This window comes from Gopherus evgoodei, chromosome 24, assembly GCF_007399415.2.
Source record: "Gopherus evgoodei ecotype Sinaloan lineage chromosome 24, rGopEvg1_v1.p, whole genome shotgun sequence".
Classification (NCBI taxonomy): domain Eukaryota; kingdom Metazoa; phylum Chordata; order Testudines; family Testudinidae; genus Gopherus; species Gopherus evgoodei.
Window position 1 is genome coordinate 8,207,033 of NC_044345.1, and position 21,211 is coordinate 8,228,243.

The 21,211-nt window shown below is 44.8% G+C and overlaps 1 protein-coding gene across 6 annotated transcripts in view; it reads right to left on the reverse strand.

Moving 5' to 3' along the window:
* Positions 1 to 21,211, reverse strand: part of POGZ (pogo transposable element derived with ZNF domain) — a 78,925-nt gene that overhangs the window by 13,616 nt on the left and 44,098 nt on the right. For 2 of the 6 annotated variants that reach the window (XM_030542413.1, XM_030542409.1), the window contains 11 exons: positions 18,112 to 18,220; positions 17,264 to 17,557; positions 16,179 to 16,379; positions 15,217 to 15,326; positions 14,445 to 14,779; positions 12,480 to 12,634; positions 4,836 to 4,936; positions 3,659 to 3,805; positions 2,152 to 2,286; positions 1,659 to 1,831; positions 887 to 1,027 (listed from right to left, as the gene is read on the reverse strand). In XM_030542413.1, coding sequence (XP_030398273.1) covers positions 887 to 1,027; positions 1,659 to 1,831; positions 2,152 to 2,286; positions 3,659 to 3,805; positions 4,836 to 4,936; positions 12,480 to 12,634; positions 14,445 to 14,779; positions 15,217 to 15,326; positions 16,179 to 16,379; positions 17,264 to 17,557; positions 18,112 to 18,220 — 1,901 coding nt within the window. Of the gene's footprint in view, positions 1 to 886; positions 1,028 to 1,658; positions 1,832 to 2,151; positions 2,287 to 3,649; positions 3,806 to 4,835; positions 4,937 to 12,479; positions 12,635 to 14,444; positions 14,780 to 15,216; positions 15,327 to 16,178; positions 16,380 to 17,263; positions 17,558 to 18,111; positions 18,221 to 21,211 lie in introns of all 6 variants that reach the window. The other 4 variants (XM_030542412.1, XM_030542408.1, XM_030542414.1 and 1 more) reach the window with 3 other exon arrangements.

A 21,211-nucleotide genomic window follows, 5' to 3' on the forward strand; every position in this document is an offset into this window, starting at 1 on the left:
TGCGATGCAGGTGGCACGGAAGTAGCGGGAGCAGGGGGCTCAACCACGGCGCGTGCCGGGGAGCCGCCAGGCACCAGCAGGAATCGTAGACTCTCTCGACCTCGGAACGGTGCCGAGTCGACATCGGTGCCGGCGACGGTCGGTGCCGGAAGGCCTTGGTGGTACCGGCGGGGTCCGGTGCCGAGGAGGTGCTTCTGCCCGCCGCTTGAACATCGCTCCGCGCCCAAGGTGGAGGGGCAAGTGAAAGTCCCGCACCTTTTTGTTCTCGGCTTAAAAGCCTTGCAAATGGGGCACTTATCTGTCAAGTGTGATTCTTCAAACAGGAGTCATGTAGATCTCTCTTCGGCCGCGGCTTCTGGCAAGCCGGGCCCCTTTTGAAAACCCGGTGAGCCATGCATGGCTCCGGCACTGGGCTCATGGAAGGGGCTACTTCCTGAACCCCGCTAACTAAACTAACCATGTTAGCAAGGAAAACACGTATAACCATACAAATATATATATAAAAGTGTTATAACTGCATAATTATATACGAGAAAACGAGTAGCTAGGGAAGTGGAGGTCAGCTAAGCCGCGCTCCACTGTTCCAACGACCGACACGGGCGGTAAGAAGGAACTGAGGAGCGGGTGGGCCGGCAGGAGTATATATGGAGCGCCATGGTGGCGCCACTCTAGGGGGCGACCTGCCGGCCCACTGAGTTGCTAGGGTAAAAGTTTTCCGACGAATGTGCACGCGCGGCGCGTACACCTAACTGGAATGGATATGAGCAATCACTCGAAGAAGAACTTACTGATACCCCAGTAAAAGAGAATGACAATCAAAAGGGGTGGGGTGAGGTTCCAGTGTATTAGAAAGGTTTGCTTTTCTAGAGAGTCCTTTTACACCTACTTGATCATATGATTGGCATATGCTCTGGAGCAGCAAGTGCTATAACGACACAGCGAACAGTGGACGTAGGTAGGAAAGTGGTTTGGGAAATCTGGGATTTCGAAGCTGCACTCCAAGCATGTCTGCCTCCCCAGGACACTCCTGCAGATGAAAGGGGACATTCTCATCAGTAGCTGTACAGCTACCTCGTGGAGTTACAATTCCTGTTACTACAAACCCTCTCAGACACAAAAGATAAAGCTAATCAGCAAACCATGAAGACTGTCATTGGCAGAGGCAAACTTCCAGAAAAAAAATGCAGTCAAAATAATCTCCTCTGACCTATACTTTCAGCCCTAGCTATATAAATCGTCTAAGTGTTAGGCTTTAGTTTCCCCATTTGTGACACCTCATTAAGGAATCACTCTTATGCCATGTACTCAAATGCAGTGGACTGCCCTAACCAGAAAAATTAAGGCTGCAGTGTGGAACCTCTAAGGAAGACAGGATTAGAGGGGGAAGAGAAAGAGAGAGGCTCCTCTGGGCTCTCTACAGGGAAAAGCCCACAAAAGAGAAAATTAAAAAAAAAACAAAAAAAAACTGTTTTAATAATTTGACTTAATCCTGGTCTTGTGGAAAGCTGGCTTCTCCTGGCATGATAGTTCTTCCTGGCAGTGAACAAGCCAAAACTGCACAGTGCCGAGGAGCAGTCTGCCATCAATGGTGGCATAACATAGCTGACTGCATTTTCTTTAACAACCTTTTCATTTGAAACTTAGCAAGAAGTTCTGACATTTTCCTGACTGCTCTCTTCTGGATGTTCCTCTGGACGGGTGGGTACAGGAAGATGGGCTGGGGGTCCGAGGAAGTCGTCAGTGGAGTGGCTTCCTGCAAGGTGCCCTGTGGCGCATCATTCGAAGATACTGGCACCGTCCGCGGCTGTCCTCTAGATGCTCTAATTGTAACCTGCAGCAAATGACAGATACAGGCTACACCTCAGCTTTGCATATCTTAAGACACGTGCTGCCCCACTCCTGATCTCTGCTCCTCAGCTTTGCAATGGTCTGCTCAATTTAACATGGAATGGCAGGTGGAATCAGTCTGTTCCAACAGGTGTAGATTTGAAGTGATCCGCATTCTGCAAACACCTGTTTTATGGCATCTAGTAAAAACTGGTAGAAAAATGCTGTTGGAATTTTTAGGAGGTACATATTGAGGGTGTTGATATACTTCTGAGAAAATGGAGGAGGAGAGGTGAGGGCTGCTGTCTAGCTTGGATCCCTTACCTTGGTTCCAGGTTTCAGTCCTTCTAACTGTTTGGGCTTTCGGAAAGTTTTGTGGTGCTGCAGCTTGTGTTCAATTTTATCCTTGGCAAATAGGAATTGCAGACGACACTTGTTACAGTGATAAACACTCTTCTTCTAAAGCAAAATAAAAATGAAATATATTTAATTTTGGAGAGTGGAAGCAAAAAGAGAAAGTTCTTGGGTGGTTTATTTTATTTATTTAAAGAAACCAAAACAATGGCTTCTCTTCTTTTTATTCCCTTGATCTCAAGTCCAGCCAACTTTAGGTGACATTTGAAAATGCTGTATTAAAAGTAGTTACTGGTGGCCTTTGTTCAATTTCCAGCGGGTAAAGTGTCCACATCATAAAATCACCTTCACCCTGGCAATTATTAGCAGGTAAATATGCCCAATGGTCTGTGATGGGATGTTAGATGGGTTGGGATCTGAGTTACTACAGAGAATTATTTCCTGAGTGCTGGCTGGTGAGTCTTGCCCACATGCCCAGGGTTTAACTGATCGCCATATTTGGGGTTGGGAAGGAATTTTCCTCCAGGGAAGATTGGCAGAGGCCCTGGAAGTTTTTCGCCTTCCTCTGCAGCACGGGGCCTGGGTCACTTGCTGGAGGATTCTCTGCACCTTGAGGTCTTTAAACCACAATTTGAGGACTTCAATAACTCAGACACAGGTTAAGGGTTTGTTACAGGAGTGGGTGGGTAAGATTCTGTGGCCTGCGCTGTGCAGGGGGTCTGGCTGGAAGGCCATAGTGGTCCCTTCTGGCCTTGGGTCAATGAATTGGTCTCTTTATCAGCAGAGGCACCAACAACTGTAGGATCAAGAAAAATGAACTCTTCTCTTTCTCCTAGAGAGGGTTTTCTCCAAGTCACGGCTTAGGCACACTGGCAGAGCAGCACGTGGAAGCTGCTTGCCTTTCCATTGCCTACACCCTATACCTGTTCTGTGGGTAAACTAAGGGCTTGGTTTGTCAATCTGCCACTTGCCAAAAGCACTAACTTTACATAATTTAGAACTTAGAACTACTCACACTTAAAAGAGGTCACCATTCTAGGCAACAGATATGGAAATAGAGCTTCCCAACAGCTATAAAAAATGTGGCCTGTCGGATGGAATTTATTTTCTGGAATATGAACTTTTCACCCAGAAGGATAAAAGGCTGATATCACCCCCCAACAATCTTTGTTAATTACAACTTGGAAACAAATACCAACAGGGAAAACACATGATTTCTCACATTAAATAGTTATTTGTGCTAATTATAGCTGAGGTAAGAGGCAATCCCTATTTAGTCCAATATCTGTCCAGTTATCGTGTGTGTGTGTGTGTGTATGTGTGTGTGTCTGTCTGATGAAGGGAGCGCAAACACCAGTTTCAGGCCCTGATTCAGCTTTAAGCATGTGCTCCACTCCCACTGAAGTCTCTGTGAAAAATGAACCATTTTAACCAAAACTTTGCAAAGATTGTAAATCTAAGTCCGTACTTGGGTTACCTGATGCCTCATGAAATGCTGCTGGAAGGCATTGCCATTCTTAAAGACTTTCAGGCAATAAGGACAGAGCAGGTGCCGTGTGTCCTCGTGGATCATTCGGAAATGGCTATCCACTTCAGAGTAAAGTGACGAACGATATTGACAGACCTGGGGATGGACAAATACAAACAATTAACATGGAAGTAATCTAGGAATTTATATCACATCTATCACTATAGTATATAGTTACTTTCACTGAAGTATCTAAGCAGCTGCTAACCTACACCCCCTTTAAGTTACTGAATGAACCAGGGCTTATCTGAAATAAGCAGAAAGGGAGATTTAACAGGAAGTGAGACCTAATAGTAAATGATCTCTCTCAGTTAAAAATGAGGTTAGTCAATCTAAGTAGATTCTTATATGGCAACCATAACCATGGTTCCTGAGCACCTCAAGAGTAATGAGCTCTGGAAGGAAGTAAAACTTATGCAGTCTTCACCACTCGGAATACAGGGCTACAAGAAGAGAGAGATATCTTGAGGCGTCGGGGGGAACATCAGGGTTTACTGGGGGATACACACAAAGAATACAAAAAAAGCCACTTAGATTTTTTGAAGAGATTACATACTCTTAAAATTAATAGTTATGAGAACAGATCTCTCCTGAGAATTCTGTTCTTTCAGATGGTTATAAAATTAGCGGTTAATGACGCTATCCATCCAATCTAAAAAGAAGAGAGGGAATAACTGCGCAATCAGAAATAATATAGTTACTGAAGAGCAAGTCACAGTATGTCAGATAGAACAATTCACTCAGGCCCTATGTCACACTGAAAGAGGTTACATTTTATAAGTTTCTTATTCTTCTCTTTCTCCCATTGGACAGGCAGCAGTGGGGCCAATTTATGGAGGGACGCATCTTGAGAGTGGATGCAAGCACTGATCTCAGGCTTGGACAGCAACTAGGGATGTAATGAGTTAATGACAGAGCCTTATCTTCTCCTCTAGAGTGACAGCTTTTATTTCCTGAAAAGGAACCCATCTCCAGTCCCTCAATGCAAACTACTAGTGCCTGCTCCCTCAGCACCAGCTCCAATGGAACTAATCACCTACGTAAGTGATTTGTTGGAAAGTTCCAGATCCCCTCCTGGACTTCATAGAAACAGCCTAAAACACAGAGTTTAAAATATATGTAATACCTGACAAACGTAGGGCATTTCTCCAGGCTTGTGGGTATCCTTCATATGCTGCAAGAACATTGGCTCACTCTCAAATGCCCATTCACAAATCTTGCACTTCGCTGTAACAGGGAAGAAAAGCAAAGTAACAGTTAAAACCCCCACAATACAAAGGTTGCAGTAAATGACTTTGAAATCAGGTAATATCATTCCTTTAAAGGAAGCAAAATATTACTGGTTCTCTCCTCTTGGATCTGGGGCATGTGATTTAAATCAATCAATCTATCTATTCTATCTATTCTCAGCATCTTCCGGAAGGCATCACCAATACCAACTGAGCAGGGAGTATAAGAGAAGGTTACTCACCTTGCAGTAACTGAGGTTCTTTGTGATGTGTGTATCTGTGGATGCTCCACTCCAGGTGATGGTGGGTCCTGGCGCCGTTGATCAGAGATCTTTCGTAGCAGTGCCTGTTCAGGACGCGCTCAGCTGCTGTCTTGCGGTCTCGTTAGAGTCTGTCCAAGCGTGCACGTCCCACACCCCCCTCAGTTCCTTCTCTACCGTGGAGAAGTCAGAATAGTACTCCAAAGTAGAGAGGAGGGGGGCAGGGAGTGGAGCATTCACAGGGACACCTCAGTTACTGCAAGGTGAGTAACCTTCTCTTCTTCTTCGAGTACTGTCCCTGTGGGTGCTCCACTCCAGGTGAATGTGAAGCAGTACCCACCATGGCTGGTGGGACATGGAGTTGCAGCAGTGATGACTGCAGACAGTACTGTGTGGCCTACTACGGTGTCTGCCGTGTATCCTGCATGATAGCATAATGTTTGGTAAATGTGTGTTCAGATGTCCATGTGGCCACCTTACAGGTATCAGGAATAGGTACACTATGGAGGAAGGCAATGTATGTTGACATAGCTCGAGTAAATGAGTTCTGATGCCTTCGGGTGGTTGGGAATTCTGAATATGTTAACAGGTCCTGATGCAGTCAGAGATCCACTTGGAAAGGCGTTGCTTAGAGATAGCTGCGTCCTTCAATCTCTTGGTAGTGGAGACAAATAGCCGCAGGGACTTACAAAATGGTTCAGTCCTGTCAAGATAAAAGGCGATTGCTCGTCTGATGGTGAGGATATGTAGAGTCGCTTTGTGCGGAGTCTTATGAGGTTTGGGATAGAATGCAGGTAAGTATATCGGTTGGTAAAGGTGGAAGATGGACACTACCTTAAGGAGAAATTAAGGGTGGAATCACAGAGTAACTATCTTTAGAGAAGGTTGTGTAGGGAGGTTAGGCCATCAGGGCACATATTTCCCCTACTCTCCTTGCTGATGTTATAGCAACCAAGAAAGCTACCTTCATAGACATATGGAAAAGAGATGAGGTAGCTAAGGACTCGAAGGGAGGTTTCATAAGACCACAAAGAACTAGGCTGAGATTCTAGGCAGCTGCCGATGGATAAATCTCAGGGTAGAGATTTTGCAGTTCCGTGAGAAAGCATTTTATTGTGGGTTGGGAAAAGAGTGAATATCCGTCCAGCAAATCATGGAAGGTGATGAGGGCTCTGATGGAGCTGAGCGAGAGCCTGTCCTGTTTTAGTTTTGAAAGGTAGTCTAGGATGATAAGGAGGGCCCGGTATGGGATGTCAAGTGTTTATGGGAGCATCAGAAGCGTTTCCACTTTTGCAGGTAAGTCTTACAAGTGGAGTCTTTTCTACTATGCAGCAGGACATATCGGACTTGCTCAGACCAGGCTAGGTCGTGGATCTGGAATCATGCCGTCAGGTGGAGTTTCTGGAGCTGCGGGTGAAGAAGCTGGCCGTTCTCCTGAGAAAGCAGATCTTGTCTGTTGGGGAGAGTCTGTGGAGGACAGATGGACACGTGGAGCATGCTTGTCTCGGCCAAGCCAGGGCAATAAGTATGACCCGGGTCTTATTTCTGATCTTGTGTAGAACCCTGCGTATCAGAGGGATCGGTAGAAAGGAGAACATGAGAGAGTTGTTCCACAGGATGAGGAAAGCGTCTCCTAGGGATGCAGTCCCAAATCCCACTCTGGAGCAAAATAGGTGGCATTTGCCATTCTGGATTGTGCCAAAGAGGCTATTGATGAGTTGCCCCAGTGGGAGAAGAGCTGTTGTAGTATTGTAGCTTACAAGTAGGGCGGAATAGTTTGCAATTCTGAATTGTAGAGTGGAGGAGGTATAGACCTTGTGGCCCAAGAGGTCAAGGTGTTTGAGGTCCTTGTCTTGTGAGGTGGGCCGGTAGTGCGTCTGTTTCGTCCTGTGTGTCGCTGCGTTCACTACAACAGAATTCGGTTGTGGACAGGAAAATAAGAAGTCTATGTCCTTAGGAGGAACATAATATTTATGTTCAGCCTTTTTGCAAGTTGGTGGGATAGAGGCTGGAGTCTGTCACAGGGTATCAGCTGGTTCTAAGAGTGCTTCATTTATGGGGAGCGCGATCTTTGAGGGCGCAGAGGGTTGGAGGATTTTGAGGAGTCTGTGTTGTGTCTCCTGGACCTCCTCTAAAGGGACCTTCTCTAAAGGGATGTCCTGGTTGAAAAGTTCTTGGAATTGTTTAAAGTCGTCCACATTCTGCGGAGGTGGAGGCATGAGGGCTCCATCTGGAGCTGATGGAGAGTTAGGGGTCGGTGAATCAGGGTATGGTCCATAGCCCACCTCTTCAGGGAGTGTGTGTGTGGGGGGGGGGTGGTTTCAGGCGCTCTAGAAGTAAACGAAGCTGGAGATAGAGGCACAGAAGAAGCTGGTGGAAGCAGCATGAAGACGAGTGGCAGAAGGAGCTGGCCAGGGTACCACTGAGGCCAAGGCATGGGATAAGAGAAGTTAGGTGCCGCACACAGGGCTGGGGAGGCGGCGAAGTAGGGAAACGGAGGCTGGTGAGCCGTGACCTAAGGCGCAAAAGGTTCCGGTGGAGGACAAGATGCAGGTGAGGTGAACTCTGCCTGCTACTGCATATCAGACTCACTGTCAGTGAAGGTAGCCAGGTGACTAGTCAAAGAGTGAGCGCTGTGTGTCAAGGAACGGAGAGTCAGGCTGAGGGGCCACTGAGATGTCGTCTTGACTTAAGAATTGCTGCTGCTGCTCCCTGGGCTGTGATTCTGCTGAGCGTGATCTGTGTTCAGAAGCATGCACTGACTCCTGTTTTGTTTTCCCTGGTGCTACAGGCCATTTGTAGGTGCCCTGCGGGAGGGTCCCTGCCTCTGCTCTCTATGGGAGCCCTGGCTGAGATGCTGGGATGGTCAGAGGTGCCTGCCTTCGGCGCTGTCAGCACTGAGGGTAAGAATCTCGCAAGAGACCCTTTACCCTTTTGAAAGTCTCTGGACGGAGACAGTTGGGCTTCCTGCCTCTTTGCATGAGAGGGTGAAGCCACACTCCCAACTGGTTCGGACCTGGCTAGGGAGCATGAGGGAGAGGGTGTGCTATTGCTCGTCTCCATAGGTGGCTGTAGGGAATTCTCCATCAGGACCATTTTCAGCCGCAGGTCCCTGTCACGACAAGCCCTTGTTTTGAGGCTGGTACAATGGACACACTTGGCAGAGACATTTGTCTCGCCGAGGCACTTCACACAGTCCATCAGATTGTGGTATAGAGTCTTTACAGGAATCACATTTCTTAAATCCTGAAGACCTTGGCATTATTGCACTAGGAATGCCAGGGACAGTGTCTCAAAGGGAGACAAACTTGAGGAAAACTTGTTTGTTTTTTTTTTAAACTAGGTAACTATTCTAAAGGAAGGGAAATAACTGGGATGTTACCAACTATTTCTATGTCTTTGCACTTGTTTCCTTCAGAGACCAGGAAAGAGGATCAGCACTGCCCTGAGTCCCGTCTTCAGTCGACGACGGTTGAGAAGGAACTGAGGAGGGTGTGGGACCTATACTCTGGCAGACTCTAATGAGACCGCGAGACAGCAGCTGAGCATGTGTCCCCCGACCAGGCACTGCTACCAAACATCTCCGATCAAGGGCACTGGGACGCATCATCACCTGGAGTGGAGCACCCAAGGGGACAGCACTTGAAGAAGAACTGAGTCGTCAAAGAACATGGAAAAGATCCATTTCCTTTGGCCCAGGCTAATGCTGCACTTTCCAAAAATACATTTTTGATCAGATTAGTTTAAGAATCATCTGAAGTCTATCTGGTAACCCCTATGTGAAATGAATTTGGAAGGTCACAACTAGGCTTAGAATAACAGAGGACTTGGTGGGGTAACTGACATGACTGGCGGACTGTCATGGATGGGTAAAAACTGTTCAGGAAGTACAGGCAAGGGAGAAAAGGTGGAGCAGTTGCACTATATGTAAGGGAGCAGTATGATTGTTCAGAGCTCCAATATCAAACTGAAGAAAAGTCTGTTGAGAGTCTTTGGGTTAAGTTTAGAAGTGACAGCAACAAGGGTGATGTCATGGTGGGCGTCTGCTATAGACCACCAGACCAGAAGAATGAGTTAGACAAGACCTTCTTCAGACAACTAACAGAAGTTTCCAGATCACAGGCCCTGGTTCTCATGAAGGACTTCAATTTCCCTAACGTCTGCTGGGACAGCAATAGAGCAGTGCACGGACAATCCAGAAAGCTTTTGGAGCATGTTGGGGACAACTTCCTGGTGCAAATGCTGGAGGAACCAACTACAGGCCGTGCTCCTCTTGACCTGCTGCTCACAAACAGAGAAGAATTGGTAGGGGAAATAGAAGTGGGTGGCAATCTGGGCAGCAGTGCCCATGAGATGGTCGAGTTCAGGATCCTGACAAAAGGAAAAAAGGAGAGCAGCAGAATACAGGCCCGGGACTTCAGAAAAGCAGACTTTGACTCCCTCAGGGAACTGATGGGCAGGATTCCCTGGAAGACTACTCTGAGGGGGAAAGGAGTCCAGGAGAGCTGGCTGTATTTTAACGAAGCCTTATTGAGGGCGCAGGAACAAACCATCTCGATGTGCAGAAAGAATAGCAAATACGGCAGGCAACCAGCTTGACTTAACAGAGAAGTCTCCAGTGAGTTTAAACACAAATAGGGAGCTTACAATAAGTGTTAACTTGGACAGATGACTAGGGAAGAGTATAAAGATATTGCTAAGCATGCAATTGGAGTTGCAGCTAGCAAGGGATGTCAAAAGGTAACAACATGGGTTTCTATAGGTATGTTAGCAACAAGAAGGGCTCAGGGGAAGTGTGGGACCCTTACTGAATGCGGGAGGCAACCTAGTGACAGATGATGTGGAAAAGGCTGAAGTTCTCAATGCTTTTTTTGCCTCAGTCTTCACAGACAAGGTCAGCTCCCAGATTGCTGCACTGGGCAGCACAGTATGAGGAGGAGGTGAGCAGCCCTCAGTGGTGAAAGAACAGGTTAAGGACTATTTAGAAAAATTGGACATACACAAGTCCATGGGGCCGGTTGCAATACATCCAAGGTGCAGAGGGAGTTTGCTGATGTGATTGCAGAGCCATTGGCCATTATCTTTAAAACTCATGGCGAATGGGGGAGGTCCCAGACGATTGGAAAAAGGCAAATAAATATAGTGCCCATCTTTAAAAAAAGAGAAGAAGGAGAATCCGGGGAAACTACAGATCAGTCAGCCTCACCTCAGTTTCTGGAAAAATCATGGAACAGGTCTTCAAGGAATCCATCCTGAAGCACTTGGAGGAGAGGAAGGTGATCAGGAACAGTCAACATAGATTCACCAAGGGCAAGTCATGCCTGACCAACCTGACTGCCTTCTGTGATGAGATAACTGGCTCTGTGGCTATGAGGAAAGCGGTGGACGTGACATATCTTGACTTTAGCAAAGCTTTTGATACGGTCTCCCACAATATTCTTGCCAGCAAGTATGGATTGGATGAATGGACTATAAGGTGGATAGAAAGCTGGCTAGATCATCAGGCTCAACGGGTAGTGATCAATGGCTCCATGTCTAGTTGGCAGCCGGTATCAAGCGGAATGCCCCAAGGGTCAGTCCTGGGGCCAGTTTTGTTCAATATCTTCATTAATGATCTGGAGGATGGCATGGATTGCACCCTCAGAAGTTTGTAGATGACACTACTGGGAGGAGTGGTAGATAAAATGGAGGGTAGAGATAGCATACAGAGGGACCTACACAAATTAGAGGATTGGGCCAAAAGAAATCTGATGAGGTTCAACAAGGACAAGTGCAGAGTCCTGCACTTAGGACGGAAGAATCCCACGCACTGCTACAGACTAGGGACCAAGTGGCTACGCAGCAGTTCTGCAGAAGAGGACCTGGGGATTACAGTGGATGAGAAGCTGGATATGAGTCTACTGTGTACTCTTGTTGCCAAGAATGCTAGCAGCATACTGGGCTGCATTAGTAGGAGCATTGTCAGCGGACTGATGGAAGTGATTATTCCCCTCTATTTGGCATGGATGAGGCCACATCTGAAGAACTGTGCCCAGTTTTGGGCCCCCCACTAGAGAAAGGATGTGAACAAATGGGAGAGAGTCCAGCAGAGAGCAACAAAAATTATTAGGGGGCTGGAGCACATGACTTATGAGAAGAGCCCGAGGAAATTGGGCTTATTTAGTCCGCAGAAGAGAAGAGTGAGGGGGGATTTGATAGCAGCCTTCAACTACTTGAAGGGGGTTCCAAAGAGGATGGAGCTCGGCTGTTCTCAGTGGTGGCAGTTGACAGAACAAGGAGCAATGGTCTCAAGTTGCAGTGGGGGAGGTCTAGGTTGGATATTAGAAAAAACTATTTTACTAGGAGGGTGGTGAAGCACTGGAATGGGTTACCTAGGGAAGTGGTAGAATCTCCTTCGTTAGAGGTTTTTAAGGGCTGGCTTGACAAAGCCCTGCTGGGATGATTTAGTTGGGGTTGGTCTTGCTTTGAGCAGGGGGTTGGACTAGATACCTCCTGAGGCCTCTTCCAACCCTAATCCTCTGTGATTCTAAGCTTCTAATGGACAAGTGTCCTGTTGTCATTTAGAATAGACCAAAGAAAGAACCTAAGACTTGTGTGGAAACAACAGTCCCATCATGCTTTGCAGATAAAATAAAGCTAACTTTAAGGAGTGGAATTTTACTAAGCATAACATTTGGCGTGTTTTGAAATTTTTGTGACAGATATTTTAGCAATACACTAACCACAAAATGCATGCAAGATGTGTAACGACTACCATTGTCCAAAGAAAGGTATAAACAATGACTAGTCATCAGGTTTTAAAACAGCTGAAAAGTTACAAGAGACTGAGTAAGGCATAGTACCTGAACTTTCTCATCTCACAAGGTGGCACTGGTGGGCATGATGTGGGGAAACACATCTTATGTGTATAAACTGAGGTCTTCGGTCTGCTTTCACCTGCACTAGATTTGTTTTATTGTTCAAAACACTATATAATGAGCCCCCAATAAAAGCTCCGTGGATCTGGCTTAGCTCAGAATTTCACTCCTTTAGGAGGTTCATATCAGAACCTAAACATTACCTGATTATCATTGTTTTGGTCTTGACAATGAAATTGCTTTGGACTAATACTACAAGTTAGTTTGAACTTTTGCAGGCATGAAAAATAATTTAATTCCACGTAACCCCACATCACAAACTGCATCATGATGGCATGGTCCCAGAATGGACAGACCTCTTCCTTCAGAGACTTGTACTGAAATCCTGAAATAAACAAACAAACCACCCGCTACCACCACTTACTGGTTGATTCATACGGACTATGAACGTTCTCTAAGTGGCACTGCAGCTGGAAGGGGGTGGAGAACTGCCTGTAACAGTGCTGGCAAATAGTATGGACATCTACTTCCCCATTCTGCTGATCTAGTTCAACATGGTGTTTCATATGATTCATAAACCTGAAGGAGAGCAGAGAGTATGTGAACATAAATGCAAAAACATTCACATTCATATCAACCCTGGAAATGGTGTGAGCCAGACACTTTTACATTGGTTATTTTTGGCATTGCTTTCACTAGTAACAAAAATATTTATTTTCAAATAGCTAACTAAAATAACTGCATTTTTGGCATAGTACTAAAATACTCTCTTCTCACTAACCCTACCAAAACCAGGCCTGACATGATGGCAACGCTCCCTCCAACAAAGAGAGATGGATATGACGTTCTTCACTCTGTGGCCCAAAGATGTTTCAACAGCAGTTTATTCAGCCCCTGGACAGTAGGATACATCTAACTCTGCTCTCTAACTGCCCACTGAAGAAGCAGCACCAAGAGGATAACAACTACAATTCTCCATCTGCCATAACAAAGCATAATCAGCCCAAAGTCAAATTTTAATACTATTGTAACAGTAAGACACTAAATGTGCATTGTACAATCTGTTCCACCTCTTCTCTTCTCTTCAGCTCTCATGTTCAAACTCAACTGGACAAAGCAGTGGAGAACACTCTATAGTGGTTTCCTAGGAACTGGACTAGTGGTGAGTTAATAGAACTTTTAACATCTGTAGTTTCTGATTAGGACTCAGGATTATATTATTCTAGCCCAGAGGTTCCCAAACTGTGGGCTGTGGGCCATCAGACAGTTCCGGGTGGTCTACCGGCACAGCCATTGGTGAAGTTTGGAGAGGACACTGGAGTTTGTGAAGCAGATAGTGACAGAGGGGCAGCCGATGATGGCCCCTGCTCAGTGCTAGAGGAGCCCAGCACCCCCAGCAGGTGGCAGTAGGTGATGTGGAGCCGCGGTGCGGTGAGCAAGAAGGGGCTGGCCCTGAGAGGTGGCAGCTCCCAGGGTGGTTGGAGGGTTTATGGTTGTTCCCGCTCCAAGCCACCACACCCACAATCCATGGCTGTCAGTCCTCCTGGAGTATCAGCTCCACAGCTCCCCCAGTAACCAGTGCACAGCAATGCTGCTCTGTTTCCTCCTGGACAATGACCATCACAGATAATGGCTGGGTCCGACCCAAGCACCTGCCTCTGCCCAGCACTGACAGCCCCTCCCGAGCCTCTTTCCTGTTCCCAGGCAGGGGATGCCTGTGAAGCACACAAGGGTGCTGGGTGGGTGACGAGGCAAGGCTGCCAGATGACAAGCTCAAGGCACTCAGTGGGCTGCAGAGGCGGAGGGTGTCAGTGGAGGCTGGCTGCGGCACCTGCTTGGCCCCTTCACCATTTTGCTGGCCCTGCTCCCTGCTGAGGCAAGGGGCCGTGCACGCTCTATGGTGCCCTCTCCCTGGCAGATGCATGGCAGCCACACTGCATGCTAGACAGCCCCTTGCCTGATTTTCCATTTGATCACTCTGAGGGCACGATGGCTCACCTGACTGGTGGGTGAGGTGGGAGGGAGCACTATCAAACTGTATATGCTGATGGTGGGGAGGGCATAATTGAAAGGTTCAGCCGCCCCCTGAACAGCTCAAGTCATACCCCCTGCACCTCCTGGAAAGCAGCAAGAGGTGCTAATAGTGGGCCGCAGTGCCTACTGCAGCTGCAGGAGGGCCTCAAGGAAAAATGTTTGGGAACCCTGTTCTAGCCAAAGGAGTTCTGGGTTCCGTTCCCAGCTCTCTGCCACTGACTCATCGTGTGATCATGGGCAAATCATTTTACCTCCCGTGCCTCTGTTTCTGACTTACCTACCCTATAAGGGGAGCTTTGGAACTTAACTGATTGACACAGTAACTCACTATAGGGGCATGTGGCATTCCTCTTACCGTATGTTGTTCTTTAGCCTCTTGGTGCAGTGTGGACACCGGAAGGATGTTGGAACCTTGGGGAAGTTCAAAAGCTGAGTCACTTTGCCACCATCCCTGCCATAGTAGAAATCATCTACCAACATGATGAGTTTGCTCTGGGATGAGTCACCTGCATTTTCACTTTGCTCTGGAGCTTTAGTGGGTGGAGACAATGCAGGGATAGGTGTGGAGGAGGGTGGTGAAGCAACAGCTGCAGTTTTTTCTGGAGATGGAGGCTTTGTAGGTTGAATATTTGGTTCAGGTTCCAGGGGTTTTCCTTTCTTGAGGAATTCAACCATTTCAGGGCAGCAGTACTTCAGGAAAAAGAAAAGCCACACTAATGATTAGATTGTACATGACAGTTCCTATATCACTACACATTCAACATGGGCTGTGACCTCATTGGTTTGCACAAGCCAAGTAGGCTGGTCCTCATGAGAGCTGGGATAGGAGTCCATCAAGCAACCTTCAGGAAGTCGTAAGGTGAATGCTCTTCACTCCAAGTCAGTATGGCTGGGTGAGACTGGTGCTAGGAGGGGCAGTGCTAGTGGACGGACAGTCCTTTCTAACAAGATATAAAATGAGGTCCTGCCTACCTGGAGTTATTAAAGATCCTGTGGTAGATTTTCCATTCCCCCATCAGATTGTCCTACCCAAGCCCCTTCCGTGAGGGAGAACACTGTTCTTCAGTATTGCCTATACAATCAACAGTAGTGACTAATGAATTCTTCGTCTCAGAATGGTTACTTACACACATATGTCCTCTTAAAGCCTCAGTCACTCGAAATTGGGCATTGCATCTTGGGCAGACTTTCCGGCCACCATCTTGTAAATCAAATGTGGGGACAGGAGAAGAGCTGACTGTAATAACAATAACAATAATAACAAAAAATAATAAAAAACTGGATAAGCCAGAACTGGAATCTGATACTACCCCTACATTTCAATAAAAACTTGGACCTAGCTTTTGGCCCTATTGAAAATGATTCATTTCAAGAGTAGTAACGTTAACTGCTAACAGGACTTGAGAGGAGAGGTATGAAAATGTGCAGACTTATGACAGCTCATAGGAGATACACTGCACACTCAGCATTCCCCAGAACACAGTCACTGGTGTCCTAAGAACTTCCTGATAAACATCTTGCAGCTAAAATCATCTTCTCCCACTATTCCAATCACACTCCACTCTCCCGGTATCCTTTCATTGACTTCCTGCCCCCATCCACATCAAGCTCAAACTCCTTATCCTCACCTCCAAACCTGGGCAGACGTCCAGAATCTGGATGGTACAAAAGGTGGCTTACAGCCAACTTTTGCCTCAGTCCCACTGAAATGTGCCTTCTGTGCAGAAGTAGCAGCACAGAAGCTGCCCCTCTGCATGTCTGTAAAGAGCTCTGTATGCCCATGGCGATATGTAAATAATAATTCTAACAATGGTAGCATGTGCATCAATAACACCACATACACAGTAATAAATACAAAGAGTAATCAGGAACTCACATGATAAATAGAGAACACTCACTAGGAAAAACTTTAGGGCAATGAAGACATGAAATTCAACTGTATAGCTGTTTAACATGTCTGTTTCCCCTTTAATATGCAATCTAGATAACATGCTTAGTTACTTGTTTTCTGCGTCAGAAACTGAGTGTTAGGAACATCTTTAAAAGTCTGTGCTTATAGCAGAATCTAGAAGGCTGCCACAGACCATACCTTTCAGCGATGAGGATGACGACTCTGAAACACTGGATCTCTGGGAACCATGTGCAGGGCTGCTATTAGAAACCACAAGGGGACCAGGGCTCTGGCCTAAGGAAGGAATGGTATTCAGTGTGTTCACCAGCTTAGCAACCTCGTTGCTGTTCTCTCCAGTTACTCCAGGTCTCTTCACAGTCACAAAGCTTGCAATGCTCACTGCCAACAGAAGGGACAAAAAAAAATAATTTAGGAACAAAGGATCTGATACACCAGGCAAGACGCCTCATCTATCATGTCCTACAGCCTGATAGATCAGATCAGACCATGGATCCAACATGTTCCCCATCATCTACTGTACCACATAGAACCATTAGTCCATCAGTTCTGGTATCCTGACTCTGACCGTGATCAATACCTGATTCATCAGAGATGTACAAGGAGGGTTGGGGGAGGACAACACCCTTCTGACCCCCTCCAGCAATCAGCTTACACCATGAAATATGAGATTTCTCCTATGAATAACTATATATGTTATTGATTGTCATAAAAATTATCCACACCCCTTTTCTGAATCTCACTGCAGTATTTGATTCTGACCTCCTAAATGTAATTACATTGTCCGGACCTCTTGCTGAAAGAAGCAGTATTATTATTTGTTCTAAAAGTTGTTTGCCACTACTTTTGAACAATCCATCATTCTTGTATTATTGGACATGATAAAAAAAGAATGACTAATTTCCGTTGTATCCTTCTTAATCTTAAAAACAGCTTCATATATAATCTTTCAAAACATACAAATAAGCAACACTCTGCGTTTCTTAGGGTCTTTCACCTGAGTATCTCAAAACATTTTATAAACACAAATTAGTTAATTCTCATACCCATCTGGGATACATGGAAGGATTATCCCCATTTTACAGATGGGTAAACTGAGGCACAGAGCAGTTAAGTGACTTGCTCACAGTCACACAATGCTTCAGTGACAGAGTCAGGAATAGAACCTACGACTCCCACTCCCATACTCTAGCCACTATGCCACATATTTGAAAATCAAATTATAAACACTTGAGTTCCCACTGCTTTCCCTTGGGAGATCTTACCTAATTTGGGGTTAGTAGCTTGACTGGATTGCCCTGGCTGCGGCACAGTTAACTGTCCAAGTGTTGTTGGCTGCGTTGAAGTAGGAGTTGTGGAGGTGCTGGGAGTGGACTTACTTTGCTGTTGTGCCTGGGACTGTGGTACAGTGCTCCTGATGGTAAGCGTGGCCGGAATGACCGTAGTGAAAGTGTTGGTAGTGGGTCGGACCGGCATGGTTGTACCTGGTCTCACCTGGGCCATTTGAGAAAAAACCTGAGGAACTCCAACGGTTGGTTTAACAAACTGGGTACCTGGGGCTTCAAAAAGAACAGAAAACCTGGTTAGATCCTATGCTCCCACTTGATGTGTCAGATATCTAACTGCTTGTTTCCCAGCAGCACTGAGCTCCCACAACTCCCACTAACTTCAGTGGAGATTATGAATGCTCAGCACCTTTTAAAATAGTTTCACTTTCCAAGACGAGTGAAATGCAAAAGGAAACATCAGACAGTGAAAATTACATTTTCATATTCTTCCCTTTTTAATAATTTTGGGTGGGATTTTCCAAAGTAGCAGTTTTCAATGAGACTCATACTCTTAGTCATACAGACCCTGATCTTGAAAACTCTTACACGTGTGCTTAGCTTTACTGCTGTGAGTGAGACTACTCACAGTAGGAAAGTGTTCGCAGGACCAGGGGCTTAGGTACTTAAGAAAAATCCCACTCTTCCAGGGCTACTGGAAACACAGATAAGGAAACAGATTTCAAGATATAATATTTTTAGTTTATGTTCCTTTAGTTGGAGAAACGCTAAACGATAGATTTCTACCACATGCCCATTTAGTCTGTTTCAGTGGATACACTGCTTACCTGGGACTAGGGTAATGGGTCTAACCGTTTGGCCTTGCTGTACGTTCAAAACAATTCCAACCTGATTCATTGTGTTTTGTACAGGCCGGACATTCCTTACTGGAAATCCCTGCATTTAAGAGGCAAAATTATCTTTAACATATTTATTTCAACAAACCAAAAACAGAGATAATCAGTGCAATGTTTACCTATCACAATGTGGCGTTAGTTTCTGAATGGTCTTCCCAAATTACTTCTTTGAGGTTTGCTAGGTATGTTTAGGAGTGGAAGAGACAAATTCAGCAACCACAGCAGAACCAATATTTGGTCAGTATAGAGTCTTTGCATCAATTTCAGCTGGCATGAGATCAGACCCTATATTTGCAAAGTCATAAATCCAATTTCTCTTCCAGTAGAAATCTGCTCAAAAACATCCTCTAACCACAGTTCCCCTCCCACCCACCCCAAAAAGGTAAAGGTGAATGAAGAATTTTCACACTGACAGCACTAGTCAGAGTAAATCATATGAAGTTACCAGAGTGACAAACTGATATAAAGTATTAGCCAAGGCTGGCTATTCTTCCAAGCATTTTTATTCTCTGTTTTCCACAGGGCGTTTGTGTGTTTTTTATTAAAATAAAACTAACAAACAGAACTGACTGATCTAAGAGCCCAGGCTCCTCTGTGCCAGTCAATGGACCATCACCATCCCCTTGTTTTGCCATAAGTATTGATAAAAAAGGACTTAAATATAAGTGACAAGTATATCATTACAGAAGTACTTAGAAGTACAAATATATGGTAGAAATAATACTTCTGCATTTATAGGTAAAAATACAAGTGCCAAGTACTTTCAATGCCTGTATTCTCTGGCCAATATATGAACAACTACCTAAATAATATAAGCACATAGTTGGAGAAAGAAAAAGAACAACGATCAAACTTTATTTATATACAGAAAAGAGAATGGAACAACAATGAAAAAAATCACTTAAAACGTAAATAAATTTCCTTTCCATTATATCATTTTTTTATATATATATTATGTACAAACAGCAGCTCATTCGATGAAATGGTCATTTTCTTCAACAATAGTAGACTCTTGAACGTATCATCCTGAAGACAGTTCCTTCTTGGCAAAAAGATTTGTCTAGCACTACTGAATAATCTTCCCACTGGAGCATGACTGGCAGGGTAGTATTACATTTGATAAAAAGTTTAATAACTACTGGATATTTTTTCAGTTGATCAAATTCATGAGATGGATCACTGAGGAGATGCATACCAACAATTCTTAAGTGGGAGTCAGATGCCCCCGATCATCAAAGCATTAGAAATTAGTGGCATCTTTGGATGTTATCGCTTGATCTGTAGGCTTTGGTAGGCTGTCACAACAAACCATATCATGTAAAAAGAACTTCCTCTGAAATTTTTCTCTCCATCTGATTCAGCAGCCAACGCAACTTTAAAAAAATTGGTGTAGCACAGAAACAACAACAAATGACTTTGCACTTTTGTTACTCACAGCTGCATCAAATGTCAAAATACATCCAAACTTTTTCTATAGCCTTTCTTCACATTATCTACCAAGCAAGAATTGTATTTTGGAAAAAATGAGTCAAGTCTAGATTTTAGCACAAGTGTGGCAGGCAGAATCACACCATAGAAAGACTAATGTTCTCCTCCACTTAAGTTTGTCAAGTCCAGTGGCAACTGCAGACATCACCTCCAACAAGTCACCTAGAAATTCCAGCTGTGTTAGAGTGTCTCCCACTGCCAAAATTCTCCATCAGGCATATTGTAAATATGGTGAAAGCTATTGAACTCTGAATTCCATTGTATAGAGGTAGGTTTGGGGATTGTTTTTCCAAGCGTGTCATTCACAATCTCAGAATTCTTTGAACTCTGGTATGCAGTGTTGCTTAAGACAGAGCACTTACCCACTACATTTCTGAAGAGATGCTTGTGATGAGAGTTCTTGACAAGAGCCCTAGAAGCATCAGTAGTTGCTACCAAGTTCAGAGTGTATGAAAAACAGTCAGTCATACGTAGTGGCAAAATATGTGGTGGTAAAAAATACGTGAACAGTCAGCAGTATCGCTTGTCAAAACTTCATCAATACTCACATGGCTACATCTATCACAACGTAGGGTGTCCACTTGTTCACTAGCATCCTCCTCCACTTTCTTATCAGCATCATCCTCCAACACTCCAGGCCCTGAAAACAGCTTGAAGGCTTTAACAAAACTGCTAACACTGTCTTTGCCAAGTGTTATTTTTACTAAGTCCAGATCAAACGGTGAGCGGATCTGAGTCAATAGAGAAGTGATCTTATTGTTATCAATGTATTCCAATAAAGTGTTGGAAGCTTAAAACTGCAGACTCTTGTTGGATTAGTAGTCAATCCAGTGACAGGTAATACCCATGTAGCTTCTCGCCTGAAGTGTCCACACATCTCCAGTTGTGCAAACATAATGTAGAGATGCCAATTTGTTTTTTATGCTTTCAAGAACCAAGTTGTATTGTCCCAGTAGTTTAATCTTTATTTTTTCAGTTCACATGACAGCAGCTTTGGGAATAATTCCAGTAAATAAAGTGTGAAAGCCACACCCCTCAACAGTTGACAGAGTCAGCATATCACTAATAAAACTGAGAATTATCTTGTCTATTTTTTCTTTGGACACTGCTCCATCAGACAGGGGGCCTTTCGCTTTGGGGTTTCCTCAGATGCTGTGAGCAAGTCATCAATAGTTTGCTTGCATCCAAAGTCCTTTTCTTCATGACTTCTCTAAAAAACAAATAAAAAGTATTTTATTTTATTCAGAGCAACTATGTATATATTAATTTGTAATTATTATTCTGCTCAAATACAAAAGGAAAAACAAATGCTAAGTTGTGTATAAAACATATCATAAATACTGCTTGGAGTCTGTGTTTTATAAAAAACTGAATTAGAGTAAATATGGTATTTATGGCCTTTTCTAGCCTAGCAAATCACAATTTCAGGAAACATCAAAACAGCAGTTCAAGAAATAATAAGTATGTCCAATTGAGGGGAAAATATAGTGAGCAAAAAATGGAATGAACCATATTTAATTAATAATAATTATTTACCTGCATG